Source organism: Cynoglossus semilaevis, chromosome 11 (assembly GCF_000523025.1).
Source record: "Cynoglossus semilaevis isolate Cse_v1.0 chromosome 11, Cse_v1.0, whole genome shotgun sequence".
Taxonomy (NCBI): Eukaryota; Metazoa; Chordata; class Actinopteri; order Pleuronectiformes; family Cynoglossidae; genus Cynoglossus; species Cynoglossus semilaevis.
In genome coordinates this window covers 11,495,850-11,513,533 of record NC_024317.1, presented here as the reverse complement: position 1 = coordinate 11,513,533, position 17,684 = coordinate 11,495,850, and the positions used below count along the sequence as shown (strand labels likewise).

The 17,684-nt window shown below is 40.8% G+C and overlaps 2 protein-coding genes across 5 annotated transcripts in view; both read right to left on the bottom strand.

Moving 5' to 3' along the window:
- Positions 1 to 4,838, bottom strand: part of phf20a (PHD finger protein 20, a) — a 12,449-nt gene extending 7,611 nt beyond the window's left edge. Inside the window, exons 1-4 of one of the 4 annotated variants that reach the window (XM_008320530.3) lie at positions 3,756 to 4,838; positions 2,568 to 2,596; positions 2,352 to 2,458; positions 5 to 176 (exon numbers count right to left, since the gene is read on the bottom strand). In XM_008320530.3, the coding sequence (XP_008318752.1) occupies positions 5 to 176; positions 2,352 to 2,434 (255 nt within the window). In that variant the 5' untranslated portion in view covers positions 2,435 to 2,458; positions 2,568 to 2,596; positions 3,756 to 4,838. The remainder of the gene's footprint in view (positions 1 to 4; positions 177 to 2,351; positions 2,459 to 2,567; positions 2,597 to 3,755) is intronic. The other 3 variants (XM_008320529.3, XM_008320531.3, XM_008320532.3) reach the window with 3 other exon arrangements.
- Positions 3,751 to 17,684, bottom strand: part of arhgap46a (Rho GTPase activating protein 46a) — a 30,043-nt gene continuing 16,109 nt past the window's right edge. The window contains exons 3-10 of the mRNA XM_008320533.3: positions 17,434 to 17,684; positions 15,263 to 15,902; positions 14,960 to 15,052; positions 10,541 to 10,614; positions 9,287 to 9,486; positions 7,878 to 7,969; positions 7,623 to 7,792; positions 3,751 to 7,306 (exon numbers count right to left, since the gene is read on the bottom strand). The exon at positions 17,434 to 17,684 is cut by the window's right edge and continues 1,163 nt beyond it. Of these exons, the coding sequence (XP_008318755.1) occupies positions 7,112 to 7,306; positions 7,623 to 7,792; positions 7,878 to 7,969; positions 9,287 to 9,486; positions 10,541 to 10,614; positions 14,960 to 15,052; positions 15,263 to 15,902; positions 17,434 to 17,684 (1,715 nt within the window). The 3' untranslated portion in view covers positions 3,751 to 7,111. The remainder of the gene's footprint in view (positions 7,307 to 7,622; positions 7,793 to 7,877; positions 7,970 to 9,286; positions 9,487 to 10,540; positions 10,615 to 14,959; positions 15,053 to 15,262; positions 15,903 to 17,433) is intronic.

Sequence of the window (17,684 nt, the reverse complement as noted above, 5' to 3'; positions counted from 1 at the left end):
TTACAGGTACACAACTGTCACCCTGCAGGCCCTGACGCCTTAGCTGGATTTTGTCTACTGGTCTCAGGTAAGGGCTCGTCCAGTCAAACCACTCATCATAACGGTGACTCCACTGGCGGTAATGGATTAGTACTTTTTCATCTTCATAGTCAATCTTTTCTATATTGGCAGCATACCTGCAGGACAAAACATTTCGACACCCAGCATTATGACACAAGCAGGAGACTTTTAGAATACGTCTTATTAATTAATTAAACTCAAATCAGTGTTTGTGTCAATGACTCTTCTGTTTTAATACCACTGCACTGAGCTACTTGAGCAGAGACTAAAAGCTTTTGTCAGCTAACCACTGACCACTGAGTGTCTGTGGGAAAGGGACAAAGCCACGCCACTGTCAAACATAGTAAGACACAGAGATATTAGTCATCACCTACAACCAGGCTTCTACCAGACCATTGGTCAATATCGCTTGATTTAGACCATCTCATTATTTCTACGGGTGGGAATCTTTGGGTACTTTATGATTTGACTATGACTTTGAGACCAGTGATTAGGATAACTGATTATAAATTACTATTAAACACTACTAAAACAATAAATACATTACATAAAAAAATCTTCAAAATAGATTATTAAATAACCAGATTATTAGCCATCCCTATTTTTTATTTCAACAATTGTATTCATCCATTATGGCACTAGATTCCATTAAAAATAGCTTTTTACCTCTGTCCCTTCATCCCTGCAGTACAACAATCTCCTCAGTGTGGGATCAATACAGTTCAATCTAATCTGAACTAAGTTAGTTCAAAAGCTATATGTTTCTATTATGAAATTAACTGTTTTTAGATAAAACAGCTTGAGACAATAAGCTAAGGAGAAAGGATGCAGCACATCCAACATCGATGATGCATAGAACTGCAATTTGTTTAGCAGGGAACGGGCACTTTTTATCATCCAAAACACCCCACAGATCTCTGCTGGTAAACATCACAGGAGTTGTGTTGAAGCTCTGTCATGGCAGGTTTTGTCGTTGGCTGTTCTGAAGCAACAGGAGTCGTCTGTTTTTCTGCCTGTGTGTGACAATGAAGTACTGATGGTGTCTCTTGTCAATCTCCCATCCTCACTTTACAACACGTCAGCTCCTAACTCTGGTGGTGCCAGCTGACTGATATTATTATTGAGCTGTGGCTCTGGTTCAGTCATGTTTGCTGAACCTCAGGGGGCGCTCTTTGATTAAACCTATGATTACATTCCATTAGATTAAACTTAATTGATCCAACACTGGGGAAGATTGTCAGTCATTACTGAATTGGTTAAGGATCGGACATTACGCAGTGAAATCTTACCACATGATCAGTTCAACCGAGCCAGTTTTTGACGTCAGAGTTTTAGTTGTGAATAAAATACGGTGAAATTTTTCTACACAATTCTGTAATCGTTCAAGAGACAATAAGGATGCATAAAATGTCTCCCACCCCTGATGCTTTTCCTATTTTCGTCAGTTATGATTGAGACCAAAGATCTACACATACGTACACTAATGAACAGGGTTTGGTAGAAATAAGGAAAAAAACTCAACTTCACAACAAATGACATGTACATGACTTGGTTGCAACTTTTTTCTAAAAATGACGTTAAAATGAATTTAATCAGCTGTTCGTTAAGTGAGTCACAACTCACCAATTTAACATGGCTGTTCAAAAATACAATATGTTCAGCTATGAATTGAGTTGCAGAGGGAGGGATGTTTCTGTGTTAGTCTACTGTTAGGGATGTAACGATGCATCGTGAATCAATTAAATATTGATACAAATGTGCGACAATTTGCATTGATTGAAATAAAAAAAATGAATCATGACTCTAAAGAGTCGGATGCATTTCTCAAAAAGTCAGTGGTCATACCATGGAACTACACACTTTCGTAGAGTAGGTGGTGGTATGCGCTGAAATACGGTTGCAACCAAAACATCACGTAAGTAACCTGTGTGACATTCAGGTGTTCAAACAGAACGTGGGAAGAACATCTCCCACAGACACAAACAGTATTTTACAGTGTTTCTGTAAATAATCCCAGTTGAAATCTTTTCTTTATTTGTTATTTTAAAACAACCCTAATCCCAATTGCTTGTTTACAAAGACTTAATACTTGTAAATGTGGTGAAAAAACTAGTTGGATCTTGGGTTTAGAAAAAAGAAACAACCCCTTTATCTGATGAAAAAATTAACACATGCTCAAATGGAGTGAATTCACAAAACAACCAGATGATAATTAACTTTAATCTGACTAAACATGCGAAGAGTGGAGCATTTACCGGATGGACAGAAAAAAAACAAAGGCCATGACTCACCAGTTTTTGAGGCTATCTCTGGCCTCAAGTTGCGCTCCCACCTCAAATGTTATCCCTCTTCTGTTAGGGGGCACCTTACTCATGCTGCTCACATCAAGGCTGTTTTCCTGCACTCAGCAAAAACACAAAGCACACACATGTGGACCAATAATCAATAATTACATACGTACATCTATTTCAGCGGGGGTTACGAGTGAAACCGTGAGTAAAGCCAACCTGGTGTTCTAGCTGTCATCTTTGTCTTCCTCAGGGAGGTACAATAAAAAAAAAAATGACACAAATGGGTAAACTATGCCTTTTTTCTCACAAGGTGCATTGAACAAAAAAAATGTCAATGGCATCCAGTTACTGCTTGTGTACAGACAAAGCCAGATAAAGATAAATGCTCTTATATTTAAGAGAAAATAAAATATACAGTGACATTGACTATGTCTCACTTTTTTCTCTAGGAAAAAGATTCAACCGTTTCTACTGAACCTAACCTAAATCATCAAAAAGTCCATTTTTCAGATGGTTGTAATCTGTACAATGACCTAAATAGCAACACTTAGCTGTGAATTCCAATTACAAGCACATCTTCCTCACACTGTTTACACATTTGAGTGAGGGGCTACACCTGTGGTATATGAAGACAATACAGATTTTTTTCATTTCTCACATATCCTCTACCGTAACAGTATGTTTATAGTAATCGTTACTTGTCTTTTTGTTGAGCTACACGGGCTTTCTGTGCTGCCTACTACAGGCTGCTTCAGCCCACGTGTTTGCTGCTCTGCCCATTCAACCAAGAGACACTACGATAGCCCGTATAATGATCCAATTAGACCGCATGTTTTGCAGATAAATACGAAGCATGACAAGGCTCTATTCTACATATCTCCATAAAAATCGTCGTGCGTTAAATTATAATCATTGGGTGTTTAGCTAAAGAGGCTTGAATAGAAGAAAAACGTAGCCGTGGTCATCACAACCACCGTGAGAACACGTGTTTTCTTCTTTCTTTGTCAGTTTTTTTTTTTGTCCACTTCTACCGCCACACTCCTCATTGTCCGGTGTTTTATAACCAGAGGGCGTGGTCCAAAACCACAGTTGCCTAGTGCGACAGAATGATCAACAAATCAGATCCATCGAAGAAAAGTGCAGTAGGCGGTATTCCGGCACTCGATTGGTCGAAGATGCTGTCAGTTAAACAACACATCGCGGCCTCGCGTTGGGCCTACTTTGGCAGACTTTAGTGGCGGCGTGGATGGAAATGCTTCAAACTTCCTGAACTGACACACAGCGCAGCCGTTTATAAAAAGACAGCAGCAGCCACCCATGTTACAGACTACAGCCAGGGACACACGAACCACTCGAGGCACAGATAGGTCTGATGAAATAAACATATAACATCTTAATACCTACTTCGTCACGATTGTTTTGAACTGGAGAAGCCGACATGCGGTCCCGTCTCCGCCGCTGCATCCAGCAACGCGGGCCCTGGTTCAAAGTGTTCCCGCGGACAAACGACAGAGAAATGCGGGGGAATACATAAGAATCTACGGTCTTCGCCTGATTCGATCCTGCCTTTGTCTCGGCTGCCGGTGAGTGACGTGTTGCATTGCCGTTGAAGCTCAACTCACGATGTCCCCAGCTTGTCTCCTCCGCTATCACGCAGTTGAATTTCTGTTCGCTTTCAGCACCGGCGCGCAGTAAGGCACTGACTTGCGCATGCGCAAAGAACCGAACGCTACCCTCGTGTTTACAAATTTGATGTCAAAAGAAATATTTTCTTGTACAAACGTGGTAATACTAATGTTCGCAATTCTGCAAGGTCTTTTGTTCAGTATTGCTTTGTATTATATTTTATCAGCTCAGCAGTATGTGGTCCATTGTTGTCTGAGGTTTTCAAAAGGAGACGGTTGTAGACCCAGACAAGCCAGTCAAGTATATGGAGACTATGTAGAGATGTCTCTTTATAACTGACCCATGTCAATGACCACTGATGCTCCTCCACGAGTCGAATGTTACGTGTTTACCACATTCTGCATGTTGTTGTTTTTATATATGTATAATAGTGAAACTGGAAAAATGTCAAATTGTTGTTGCACACCTTATGCTTATAAAACACACAATGGCTCACGGAAGATGGAATTTTTATTACTCCTCACATCTCTCAGTTATAATGTTTATTATAAGTGTCCTCATTCTTCTCCATTGTCCAGATGGTGTTTGAAAAAACTGCAGATTTTCTCATGGTCAGAAAGAGTTCTCCATGTTGTCAGTAAGACTCAACATTTTCAATATCACATTTATCAACTATGACTCAGCAACCTTTCCTCCAGACTACACTGACGTGAAGTCTTTACTTCAGAGGAAAAGGAAGAGCCGATGATGCAGTTCACCAAGTAATCCATTGTGTGGTGCTGTTTGTACTGTCTTGGGAAATGTACATTCTGTATTAAACGGAGTAAGGCTTCTGGATGCTGAAACAGTCCACAATAAAGAGACGCTGTAATAAAACATGGTTCTCTGTGGGTGCTTTTCAAACACTTTCAACTCTTTCAACCCTCAGTGAAAAAACCGCGGATATCCCATCCTGCAAAAAGTAATTTCCGGCAGCTACCACAAAATAACCACAGAGGGGCGCGATAGTTTCACCTGTTTAACTATTCATTTATAGAGATGTTAATTTTGTTACTGAGATCCACTGACTACAGTGAGGTAAGTGAATAAAAATGATTGAAGTCTACTTTGTTCCCAGTGAGTCTGCTGTCATTCCTAAATGTAAAAAAGTTCCTTTTGTACTGTACATCAGAACTGGGTTAGTGGAGATCTTCAACTAAAGACCCCTGGTTAGATACAAAGAGTCAGGAACTGCTCAGAGACAGAGATTTACAATGGCCTGATTTAATGACCTAAACACCATAAACCCTGGAAGGACATACAGACAGGCACAGGGAAAAGGCCTCACATTTGATATCTCTTCCTCTTCAGATGATAATCTGAGGCTGCATTTCTGATCCAGTAATAAACTTGGTCAAAAATCACTAAACATAAAATTTGCAATGGTTTCCATTCTTGTCCTTTATAATGAAAGATCACTTCTAACTCAATAATTTGTAACTGACATATCGCTCAAAGTATGCCATAAAGGAGGAGGTAAAGATGCTCTATGAAGTAGTACTAGCCGAACAAACATACAAGAAAAATGCTTTCAAATAAACAATCCTTTACTTCTGGACAGCTTCACAATAAAGTTTGCTCACACTTGTATACATACATGACAAAAAGGTCTTCAGCAGTCCTGCGATCTGACGGCAGACTGGTATGCAGAGACATACATGGTAAATTACAAATTCCTTTTTTTTTGATGACCTGGATCACAAGCATACACTTACATACAGAGAGTTAATACAGCCAACACACTGAACTCCACTGACACTAGGAAAGCCTGAGAGGAGAAACAACGAGCTTCATCAATAACAAATAGCACTCCACTTTGCAAATGTTGATTCTATTACAGAGGCCATTATCAGATTTGACATCTGAAACCAGTTTTATCAACTGTCCTGAGCAAAACAACACAACAGAAACAAACGTCCTTTGACACATCTGTCTGCAAACTGATCAGGGTCACGATGTACACAGTACTGTGGACAAGCGTTAGACCACCTTGAATTTTTTTATAATACAACAAATATTTACATTATCCTGATCTAAGTGTCTTTATATTTTTATGGTAAGTAATCGTCGAAGATGGGGGAAAACATCTGTGATCAAAGATATTCTTTCTTCCTCTATAATATATCCAATTAAAAAAACTATTTCACCCATTTGCAAAGCCAAAGTAGTTGTGTTTAACTACAGTGTAAACCGTCTTTGTCATATCAGCAGAAAGTAAGGACTTGATCAACTGTGATTCGAGGGTTTAAGGTACTGACCCTCAACATGCAGCCCGCGGGCCAAATATGGCCTGATGAACTGTCCAATCTGGCCAGGGACTGGATTCTAAAATAAACATCAAATAATAATGAAAGACCAGAATGTGATTTTTAAAAAAAATATATTTAAGTGTGCAGCCCCCAGAAACATTCTGGCCCTTATAGATAGTTGGTGACCCCTGGTTTAAGGAGTTAATTTGTGGGGCTTTAGGGCAATCTCCAACCAGGATGAATGGCTCTTCTCAGAAGGAGCATATACTTTAGTTGCCTTAAAACATAATTCTTTCTTCTTTTAATCTTGACTTGAACAAAAAAGTGGTGTGAGAATCTATGACTTGACTGTATCAAACATATTTATTTTTTCCAGGTATCCATACAACTTATTTGCAGTAAAGACTCTGCTCTTGTTCTAAAACGTAGTAGCAGTGCAGCTCTCAGTGCACGCACATTAAAACAGGGAAGACGAGCTTATTAATACGTGACTGTTAAAGGACTACTCATATTTTTCAACATTTCAACTTCTGTACATGATAATCTGAAAAATGTCTTCTTTTTTTACATACCAAGACAAACTCCTACAAACACACTCACACACAAACACATGCTCACACTGCTGATATCAATAAGACTCTGATACTGTCCAAAACATAAAGCAAAACAAAGGGAGGTGTGTTGGTGTCGCAGTGGTGCTAAGTTTAGGCTCTTTCGCACTCCCAGTGTTCTAAGAAGGGGAACGACTGATCTGAGATTCCAGTGTAATCTGAACAGGGCCAGTGTTGATCACAATCCGTTGTAAGAGCAGTGCTGAAGATGCTTGAAGGACTGAGGTCTGGGTAATCACACCACCCCTTCGATGAAACTGGTGTCCAGGTGAACGATGAGCATCCTTAGGAAGGACATTTCCTTGCGAGTGTTCTCAAAGATTACACGGGGATCGTCCGACTGACACCGGAGGCAGTTTGGGGCCATCACCATGGCTAGATTGTTTACGTCCATCTTGGTTATGGCCACGTTGGATGGCTGAGCAAAGACCTGGAGACAAAAGGAAAAGCCAGTCAGTGTGGCTCAGGTGCACAGTGGGTGTAGCCGCGGGTAGGCTTGGTTAACATGACATGACCTGTTCCCATTCCAGTTAATAAACAATAGGAGAAAACGATTAAGTTGCTGACAGATTTTTGACAGACTATTCTGTGATCAGTGTGGACATGTTTCATTTTAGCCAGTGCTTCCATACTACTCTACTTCTGCTACTTTGAAGTCAAAGCCTCGGAGCAAGATGTTGAGCATGAGCACATCACGTGATTCTGTGTCGATGTGTTCTCTAACAGCGTGTCAGCAGGGCGGTTACCTGCAGGAAGTGTATGAAGTAACACAGCACCAGCCTGTTGAGCTCAGGCAGAGACTGCACCACAGCAATGGCAGCCACTGGATCATCACAGTTGTTGATGCATTGTTTATAGAAGTTCATGGGGATGAGTGGTTCCTCCAGCTCTCGGTACCACAGCTTCATCAGAGAGGCTGAAGTACAAAAATACACATCAATGTATTTAGTACTTTCAAAACCATCGCACACAGACACACAGTTCAAAGGTCCTCTACCCACCAGGAACGTTGGGTTCTGAGAGGTTCTCCGGGATCCTCCACTGGTCCACTTGAAGCTTCAGAGCATTCACTTCATCTATGTCTCCTGGGACCCTGAGGATAAAAAACAACAACAACACAATTCATTTACACTCGATGACCACCAGAGAGCCTTCTAATTCCACCGAGTTCTGAGCCGAATGAACCCAAACAGCTTCTGGAGGCGTGCACTGCTGTGTTCTCTCTTTTTTGACTATCAAAACAAAACCACACCTGAAATGATATGAGGTTACACATACTTCAACACTCCAGTCAGGCCTGAACACACAATCCAATCCAATTTGCTGCAGAACAGCCTTGGACAAACACTACCTGAGGGAACATTCTGGTAATCTTCTACACAAAACATGTATTATGAAAAACCAAATTAAAGCCAATCACGGAGGGGGGGGGGGGGCAGGGTTGTGTTTGTACAACCATCTCTACTATGTATTGTACACAGACAGATCTTAAAATTATGGGCTGCACTGGACCACACACCCGTGTTTACACACAAAGGACATGTCCAAGGTCCACCATCTGTTGAGCTTGGATCTGTTTTATCTGTTGGATGATGCCTGGGTTTTTTTTTTTAATCTTACCAGAGCTTTTTGTGCCCTGGATTTGAAGTAATATTTGACGTTATTCAAAGCAATCATTACTTTTGCTGTTTTTTTTTTTTTAGTTTTAGGTTAACAATGCTTTTTCAGCTGAATTTGAACTTTATGTAGAACAGACTCCATGAAAAATCCTCCATGTCACATATAAGAGGTGACCAGGCCTCAGTAAAATATAAAGAATCCCATTACACCCACAGGTCTGCCTGTGGGACAGACAGACATATGATGTAGTTGACAGGCTCCTCGGCTGTTTCACTGTGTCTTAAAACACCTTTACTAGGTGTAGAGGTGGTGATAATTAGGGATCCGATACTCCAACCAATACCTAGACTGATGTGTATTGTTGTTTTAACATGTAATTCTTTTTTTTGTAAAATTCTGAGACTGAACCTTTTGGTCTTTTACCAGCTTGTCTGACAGAACTTGGATTAAAGTTGTGGTAATCTGCTCCTGGTCTCTGTCAGCCTTTCCATTTGTTTATTTTACCACTTTTTTATGTTTAAAACCAGATGTTGTTGTTGCTGTAATGGCATTACTAATAAAAGACAATTTGTCATTTAAAAAATTAAATGGATAAAATACATCAACATCAATCTTTTCTACAGCCTAAGGCATGCCAGGTAAAGCTGTTTCATTTTTTGATTTATTCACCTATAATATCAACGATACACCAGTGAAATTCAATAATTAGTACACACAGCCTGTTTTTATTTCTTGAGATTGTCGGTTCTCACGCCGATCATGTTGGGACATACTGTTGTCAGTGCATTACCTGAAAATTCCTTCAGTCTGAGCGCCGCCCAGAGCCAGGACGTACTGGGAAAGCTGAACCTGCACCCACGGCAATTTCCTGTCTGGGAAAAGCTCACTTTGCCTCTCCATCACCTCCTCCAGAGAACTGCCGAAGAGGGAGGGTGTGATGATGGCCTGACGGCTGTGATCGACCTCCTCCAGTGTGGGCTTACGTAAACCCTGGGTGGATAACAGTAAAGGAGAGAGGCAGATTTACTAGCAGTGTGTAACAAGGAAGATGACTGTGTGTGTGCGCAGCTGTATTAGCTCTGTGTTCATGTCTGTGACTGTGTGAGGGAGCCTGTAATTTGGTCTCTGTCTGCGAGATTATCTGCCATGACTCACGTGTGAATCAGTCGACTTTTTTGGAACAACACTGTAAGATGAACTGACAGACAGACAGTCAGCAGCACCTGCAGTGTTTTCATCTCCACATACAACTTCAATAACCACCTGACAGTCAGGCACCATCTTTAAAGACATGACCACCAGCAGAACCACGAGAAAAAACATGAATCCTGCCCAGAACCCTGCGTCTAATGGACAACGATGAAATGTAGCAGCTTATACTGAAACTTAGATGTGCTTTAGTTTCAAGGTCAGAAAAGGATACATAAGAAAGTCATTATGAGAGTGACTAACTTGGTTAAAAGTTTACCTAAACAGCAACATAGTCACATTTTTATTTTTCCTAAGTGGCAGTTGAGTGGGCAATTTTTAAAACTAGGGAGTGACTCGAGGAGAAAAAGGAAAGTTTAAGTTAAATCTTAGTTAATCCCATCTGAGTCTGAGTCAGGAGAGGAAAGGTTCAAGTTGAGTCTTGTCTCTGTGAGAGAGTGTCTCTGACGTCTTAGGTTTTAAATCCAGTTTTGTGTTGAACTGAAGAGCTAGTATAATACTCACTTGGAGATAAAGTGTCGTACAGCAGCAGTGGATGTCAAAGAAGAGGTTTGATTCTATGAAAATACTTGAGTTTGTTCACGTTTGGAACCACAGATACAAGAGAAATAACATGGTTCCTGGAAATGTCACCAATGACGACGGTTTAATGATGTCAAATCATTTAATTTTCCACTTTCCACCTCTTTGTCTTCATCAGATCTTAACCAGTCTAAACAACTGTCCAGTGAAATTAATGTGTGTGTAAAGGTCAAGTAAGGTAAAGGTCCAAACAGTACAAAATATTTTTAGGGACAATACATTTCCTGTGATAGCAAAAATGGTTTGAACTCACTTTTTTGCCTCCGATGACAGACACCTTCAGCAGTTTGCGATGGCAGAACTTGGCATATGTGCTGATTGGCAGGCCTGTAAGGAGAGAGAAATGTGGGGCAGAAGATTAATGAACTGCATTTCAAAAAACAGGCTATAAATAGCTGAGCAAGATCGTATTTTTCTGTATCAGCAGAGCTCTGGTGTTGCAGGGTTATCCCATTTGTTTTCAGCAGTGAAGCTACCTTTTAAAGGTCTAATGTGTAAAATTTTACAACATGTGTTGGCATAAACACATTTCTTAAGGTAACACATTTGAACTACAAACACTATATACAGTATGTACAGTCAGATCATAATCAAATAAATAATTAAACTACTTTGAACTATTTCAGCTGCTGCCTACAGGGGTCACTATTGAGGATCATCTGCCATCTTATCATGAGGAGCAGAGTTAGACAGTGAGGATAGACACAACAATGTCAGAGTCTTAAGAGGTTTTACATCCAGTTTGACTGTTAAAATGAAGAACCACAGAGCAGAGTCAGTCAGAGATAACGTACCATCAGGCAGCAGACAAAGATCTGTATGGGTTTGGAATTTTCTTGAAATAGAAAATGATAAACCTGTGAGAAAAAAAACATCTTTTCTCATCCCTCTAATAATAATAATAGTAATAATAATGTTAATATTATTATGTTTTTCAAACGTTGTTGGACTGTACATTCAAAAATGGGTCGTTACTGTTCACCACTTGTTTTCTCTGACTGTTATCAACATATGCACATGTATATTTCCTCTACTATATCTACTTTTCCGACTTAACCATGTTTGACATTCTTAAATATAAACAGTAGCCTCATCTGCACTCAGACAGCTACTCAAAACTGAATGCCCCCAAAGTATTAATTGATATGCTCCATGTCTGTGAAAGCAAACTGAACTCTGAGAAGTGAATGCGACTTCCTGTTTTATCAAGTCAACTCTTTCAAAGTGAGCCCAGCTTTGTTGAATCAGCTTTGTTATTCACCCTCCATGGTATTACTGAATACACACAATTTCCCACAAACGACAAAAGCAGACTTTTCCCTCACAGATGTCTAACAGAATGAGAGACAGGCAGTACGTTGGACAGACATGTTGGTGTGATATCAGCATGTGGGGATTAGAAGTTCATCGTCCTAACTACCAGGCAACAGGAAGATTTACTGCTGCAGAAGAGCAGCTTTAGGGAAGAGATGCACTCTGTCTTTTCAGGGCTGGAGTGATTTATCCGTGTATACACATAAAACGGTCTCCAGAGAGATAATGAGAAATGCAGAGACTCCTTTTCTGCTCTGTGCCCTATACAGCTGCTATTGTAGAGCCTCATTTAAAAAGAACTGCAATTAAGTAGGCAGGGTGTACTTCGACAAACACAAGGAGTAAAAATACCTGACGTTTCTTGGCGTGAAAAAACTTCTAATTCTTAGAGTGTCAGCAAAGAGAATCGTAGGTTTATCTGGAGGCTTCATAAAAATAGTCACATCTCTTAGGGTTTTTTTTTCTTGGTTCACAACAAACACTGAGCCTCTGTGGTGTCTATTCATGTTGTCAGATTTTCCAGCCTGGACTCAGGCCAGATGGATGTCTGACAGAACTTGCTGATGGGGTTTCAAAAAGTAACAAACACATTCCATCACATTTCCAACAGACAAAAAAAAAAGAGATTTATTGAAAACAGGAGACTCGTGTCTATGACTACTTGTTTTACTGTGGTGTCCAATTAAATTACTTTCTCTTTTTTGTGGGGTAAAAATAAGTGTTTTTTATCAAACAGAGGATTTCAAGATAAAAGATAGGGGGCAGAGTTGGAACACTCTTTGTGTTTTAACACACAAAGGGTGTGTTAAAACTCAACTAGCATTGCTGTATTTGCATCAAATTCAATGACATTAAAATCAGCCAGGGAACTGAAGGAAATACATGCTTTATACAGAGTGTATTCTACAACTGCTACAGACAGTTTACCATCAGATCGTCCTGAATTATTGTGTGAAGAGAATCTAATAAAGAAATTCAAAAAATATATGTGAAACTGTTCATAAGTATGTCACTCACCTACCCTAACACCGTGGTGACATCATAAACTAGGACATAAAAACATCAGAAGAGTCTGACTTAGCCTTGGGAGCCATAATGAAGGGGTGACAACCGGTGAATGTAAACAAACCTTCTTCTGTGTCTAAGTCCTTCGTTCATTCCGCTCACAAACTAGTTTTAATGACGCACGTCGTAATGACAAGACTTTCTTAATACATTTGTGAAAAACAGCAACGTTACACTGAAGCGATGTACGTTGGGGACGTTGTAAACCCTAATTTTTGTTTAGGCACAGCCTCACTGTCTCCTTGTTAAATTGTCCAAAGTGAATGTGTATATTCGTACTTCCTTAAAGAAATCTGAAGCTTTTCCTTCTCTGTTTTATCTTCGTTGTTACTTTGGTTCCTGTTGACACCTTGGCCTCCACAAAGAGATTTGTTGTTAGTCAGTGCTGAGAACTTTTCTCTCTGACCTCTCACTGTTGGAAGCTTTTTCCAGCATGGAGTAGTTATCCTGAGTCACACAGACAATGTGTAAAACAGCTGCGGTGGTATCTACTATGAGTGGACGGGAGTTCCTCTCTGATGACATCATCACCGTATCTTGACTTTGTGGTCAGTCTAATGAAGGCAACGCCGATGACTAGGTAGCCTCTAAAATGGCTTCTAAACCACTGAAGTCACTGAGGTTGCTACTGAGATGACTCACAGTGTGGTCCATTGAAATCCTACTCAACCTTCTGACATTCCTAACCCACATACTGTATTCTTTCCCTGCTCAACCTTTTTAAATGTCTCAATTGTATGTGCATCCACACAAAATCATCTGACACAGCACTAGACATTGTTTACCAATTTACTTCCAAAGGTTCCTCTCCAGGAGAAAATATGCTTGAAGTGACTTGCATAAATAAAAATATATATCTTTGAGATCCATGACCTCCTTCCACCTCTGTGATCTGTTAAACAGAAACGCTTCTAGACACGTGAGTTAGAGAGAACCCCCAAAGGCCCCATGTAGACCATATCTGGTATTACCATTAGGTCGGAATGATCTGATCGCATTTGAAAAACACTTGGCATCAAAATAGCCTCCTGGATCCATCACTTCAACCCATGAGATCAGATCTGGCTTCACCATTACTGTCTTCAAATCTCGTCTAGTCACAAGGATGTAATAATGTTTATAACAGGTTCTATGGGACAGACCTTTCTTTATTGAAAATCTGTTTGTTGTGTGGGTCGGTCCTAGTGTTGTCTTGGTAACCAGATAGAGAGGGGGAAAAAAAGTCCAGATGGATTCACACAATAATGAGATCAACAGTCCAGGTAAGCTGAGATGTTTGCAAATGTTTCCAGTTTGTTTCCCTAACAATGAAAATATCTCTGAAATGATCAGTACTATTCTCAAGGGATATGTCCAGCACACAAGACATTTATGAAATGTTAGACGTTGCTTTCATAACTCCAGTGTGTGTCTAATTAAATTAATGAGTCATTAAAGTTTACTGTTCACATTTTCATAGCATACAAGGTAAAGATCTCAGAAACATGTTACAGTTAGCAATGTGAGCAATGATTAGAATTATTGTGATAAATCCCATGATTATGTGCAATTGAGCGCAAAATGAAATTAATTAAAAAGAAGAGCATTGTGCACATTTATTTCAGTATACTATATGAAAAGAAAATGTGTTTTAACAGCAGTATTTCCTTTACATTGTAGCAGTAAACTATTTCCTGTAAATCTCAAGTAAAAAAATGTCAAAAAAATTAAATCAAAATATAAAGATGTTATTTGCCACTCTCGGGGTATTAACATCCTATCTAGGTTGAGCCAGAAACTAAAGTTACTCTCAGAGTCAAGAGAAATAGAAGATTCTTTAGTCACAGAAACAGGTACACTTCTCTGTCTTTTTCTCACTGAACTGATGGTTGCCCATTTTGAAATTTTCATCTGACATGCTTTACACACTGCATCCATAATTGTAGTACTTTTACAGGGTGTGGTGTATCAGTGTGTACTCTGTATCAGCCGTTTTTTAGCTCCCTTTTCTCTAGCTCATGTGAGCAGCTCACGCACTTCTTTCTCCTGCTCTAAAGCAGAAACATGCTCATACACATTACGCATAATGTGAGACTAGAGAGAGAGAGAAAGAGAGAGGGGGGGGGGCAGAACAGCTCAGCAGACAGCTGAGTCTGAGTCCAGTCATTGACTTCAAAGAACCAAGCTGTTTTAGTCATCACTGACTCATAACTATTTTGCAGCGTTAGAGGACAATGCACTTTCATACATCAGAAGAAGAAGAAAAACTGCGTCAAAATTTTTTGTTTATTTTGAATCTAACCAAAACACTCACCCTCTTCCTCGTCTGTGTTCTGTTTTCGCTTCTTTCTGGACTTTGAATTCTTCTTCAACTTTAGTTCTTGCTGGTCCAATATGAACAAAGTCACTGTAAAAAAAGAAAACATTGTCAAGTGTTTGTCTGAAGTAAAACAACAGCACTGGACTCTCTAAAATGATCACACCACAGTTTCAATTCTTCAGAATCAAAGATGAAAATGAAACCATTGTATTATTTAATCAAATAAACTTCCATCTGGGGTACACAGACGGGACGACGTAGAGAAGAAAGAAGATGTGGTTCAGTCTAAAAACTCACGTTTCTTGTCGCTGGTGGGGTCTGTGTGTCTCTGAATGTAGCCCTCCAGGTAGCAGCGGAACTTTGGTGAAGGCGCAAAAAAAGCCAAGCTGACCGCCATCAGCTCCCACCCTGCTGCGAGGCTCCTGGGGCTGGAGTTACATGTGGTCTGTCTCACCAGCTGCACGTAGAGCTCATCCCGCAGACCTGGCATGTCCCAGCACTTAGTGATGATGAGTAGGGCACAGTGGCGGCGGTCCAGACGAGAAGGTCTATCTCCCATGTATGTCTGGACCAGCTTGAACATCTCACAGGCCTCCTTCCTGACAGTGCGATCGCTGGTGACCAGCATGGGCTTTTTGATGGAGCCACGGTTCCATGAAAGCATGTTAGCGATGGAGACGCGTCGACGGAATAGCCCTTGAGTGTGCAGGTTGAGGTGCTTGCTAGCCCAGTCCTCCATGCCCTTGTCAGGAGGTGGGGGCTGCCGCAGGGTGCCGAACGAGAGGTGGAAGGAGCATCCTCGTGCCCTAACTTCTGACACATCGTCTTTATCTTTGTCGCGGCTAGTGAAGTGGTGGGGGCCCAGGGAGGCGGTGCGGCTGTCTGTTGTGTCCGTCTTTCTGCTCTCCAGCTGGCCCTGCAGCTCCAAGGTTCCTGCCTGCAGTAGAACAGGAGGAGAACATTAGTTTAAAATGAGGATAGGTAGAAACAACACCAAATATGTGACGAGGATACAGCAGAATTACTGAGTAACTTCTTAAAAACTCTTGGTGAACACTGGACTCTTCAGCAGATGGGCAGATTGTGGCGCAGCTGCCTTGAGTCAGTTCCTCTCTTTGGCTCATTTTTTTGGAAATTCAACTTTTGCTCTCAACAAAACATCCTTCTGACCTCTGCAGTTTATGACCACATAAAGAGGCTGAGCTCCAATTATAGGACAACTAGTAATCCAGGGATGCTGGGCCAGAACTAAGAACATTGATATTTACTACTGGAACATAAATCAGTCACACACTGACGGCTAAAGGCCCCTTTTCATGAAGACAGTGCTGACCTCTGCCAGGTAAGCTGGATATTAAGCTTTGGTTTCTCAAAATATAGTAGTTTGAAGATTTGGAATCGACTGAAAGTCAAGTTACACAGTTGAAAGGAGCTGATGTTTTAGTGGGTGAGTCAGAGGTCACTGCTAGACAACCAAAAACAACAAAAACACACTTTCTCTCAGAAAAAGGGACACATGGAAGCATCTTGTCGTCACTAAGTCACATATAATGGACTGGGAAAGAAAACAAACCATTCAACTTTACCAAAACATTCATTTTCAAGGTCTTTGCAGAAATGACCATAGTTTACTTCCTCTGATGTTGATTCAGGCTCTGAGCAAAACCACGTTGTCCAGAAAAACTAATTTTGGACCAGAATCTGTGAGAGCCTGTGTTCAGCAGAGGCTTTTAAGATAACCACCAGTTTTTACAGTAATTTAATTTGCATTTTTCATTTGACACTGATTGGAACCTAATTGAGGTCAAAACCCACTGGAGTGTCACTGATACTTTCACACAGAGGAATTTTTGACATGTGGGTCAATAATCCCTAAAATGTTAGTTGGTGACATCAAAGTCCTCCCCCCCCCCCCCCCCCCCCCCCCCCCACCCCCCCATCCGAGCCACCAGGGCCACCAAAAACTGCTGCTGTACTCAATCGTGTGCACCTGAAAAAGAATGCCTTGAAGTCTAGTGGTCTCTTCCACCATCTCTTTATGCTCTGGAAGGACTAATCTGTCTGTGTCAGGGAACTTGGAACAAAGGAAATGTGATGTGCTAGTAGGACAAAATGAGCATTAATCCTACGCCAAACTAAGCCGTGTGTTTTACTCCAACTGATCAAAACAGGTTGCAATCTGTTCTGACATATCCAATCACACATGGATCACTCTAAACCCAGCTACATATGAACGTTTTTATTGGTTGCAATTCTGCACTGCAGTGCTCAAAGGTTTTGCCATGCCTTACTTTCTTTCATGGAATTATAATGTTCAGTGTTTAACACAACTAGTGTAAAAGTATCACCTTTAAGTGAAATTATTTCCTAGGCATTACAGCATAGTCACTAATGTCTGATTTCTCCAGAAAAACCTGCATACAGCTACATTTTGAAGTAGAAGGTGAAAAGGCTAACATTGCAGTTACCTGTGAGTCTGGTCCAGGTGTTTCTGGTGAGGAAAGGCCGCTCTGGCCAACCATACCCATTTCCAGAGTGTCCACCTTCTCATATGTTCTTTTCTGCCTTCCTGGGACATCCAGAGGGGCCAGGATGTTGCCAGCATGGTTTCCAACTCTGCTCAGTGAGTGAGGAGCACCGGCAAGGTCCTCTCCCGATGTAGCTCTGCCTCTGTACCACCTGAGCGATTCTGCAGGAGACCGCGTTTGAGGTACAAAAA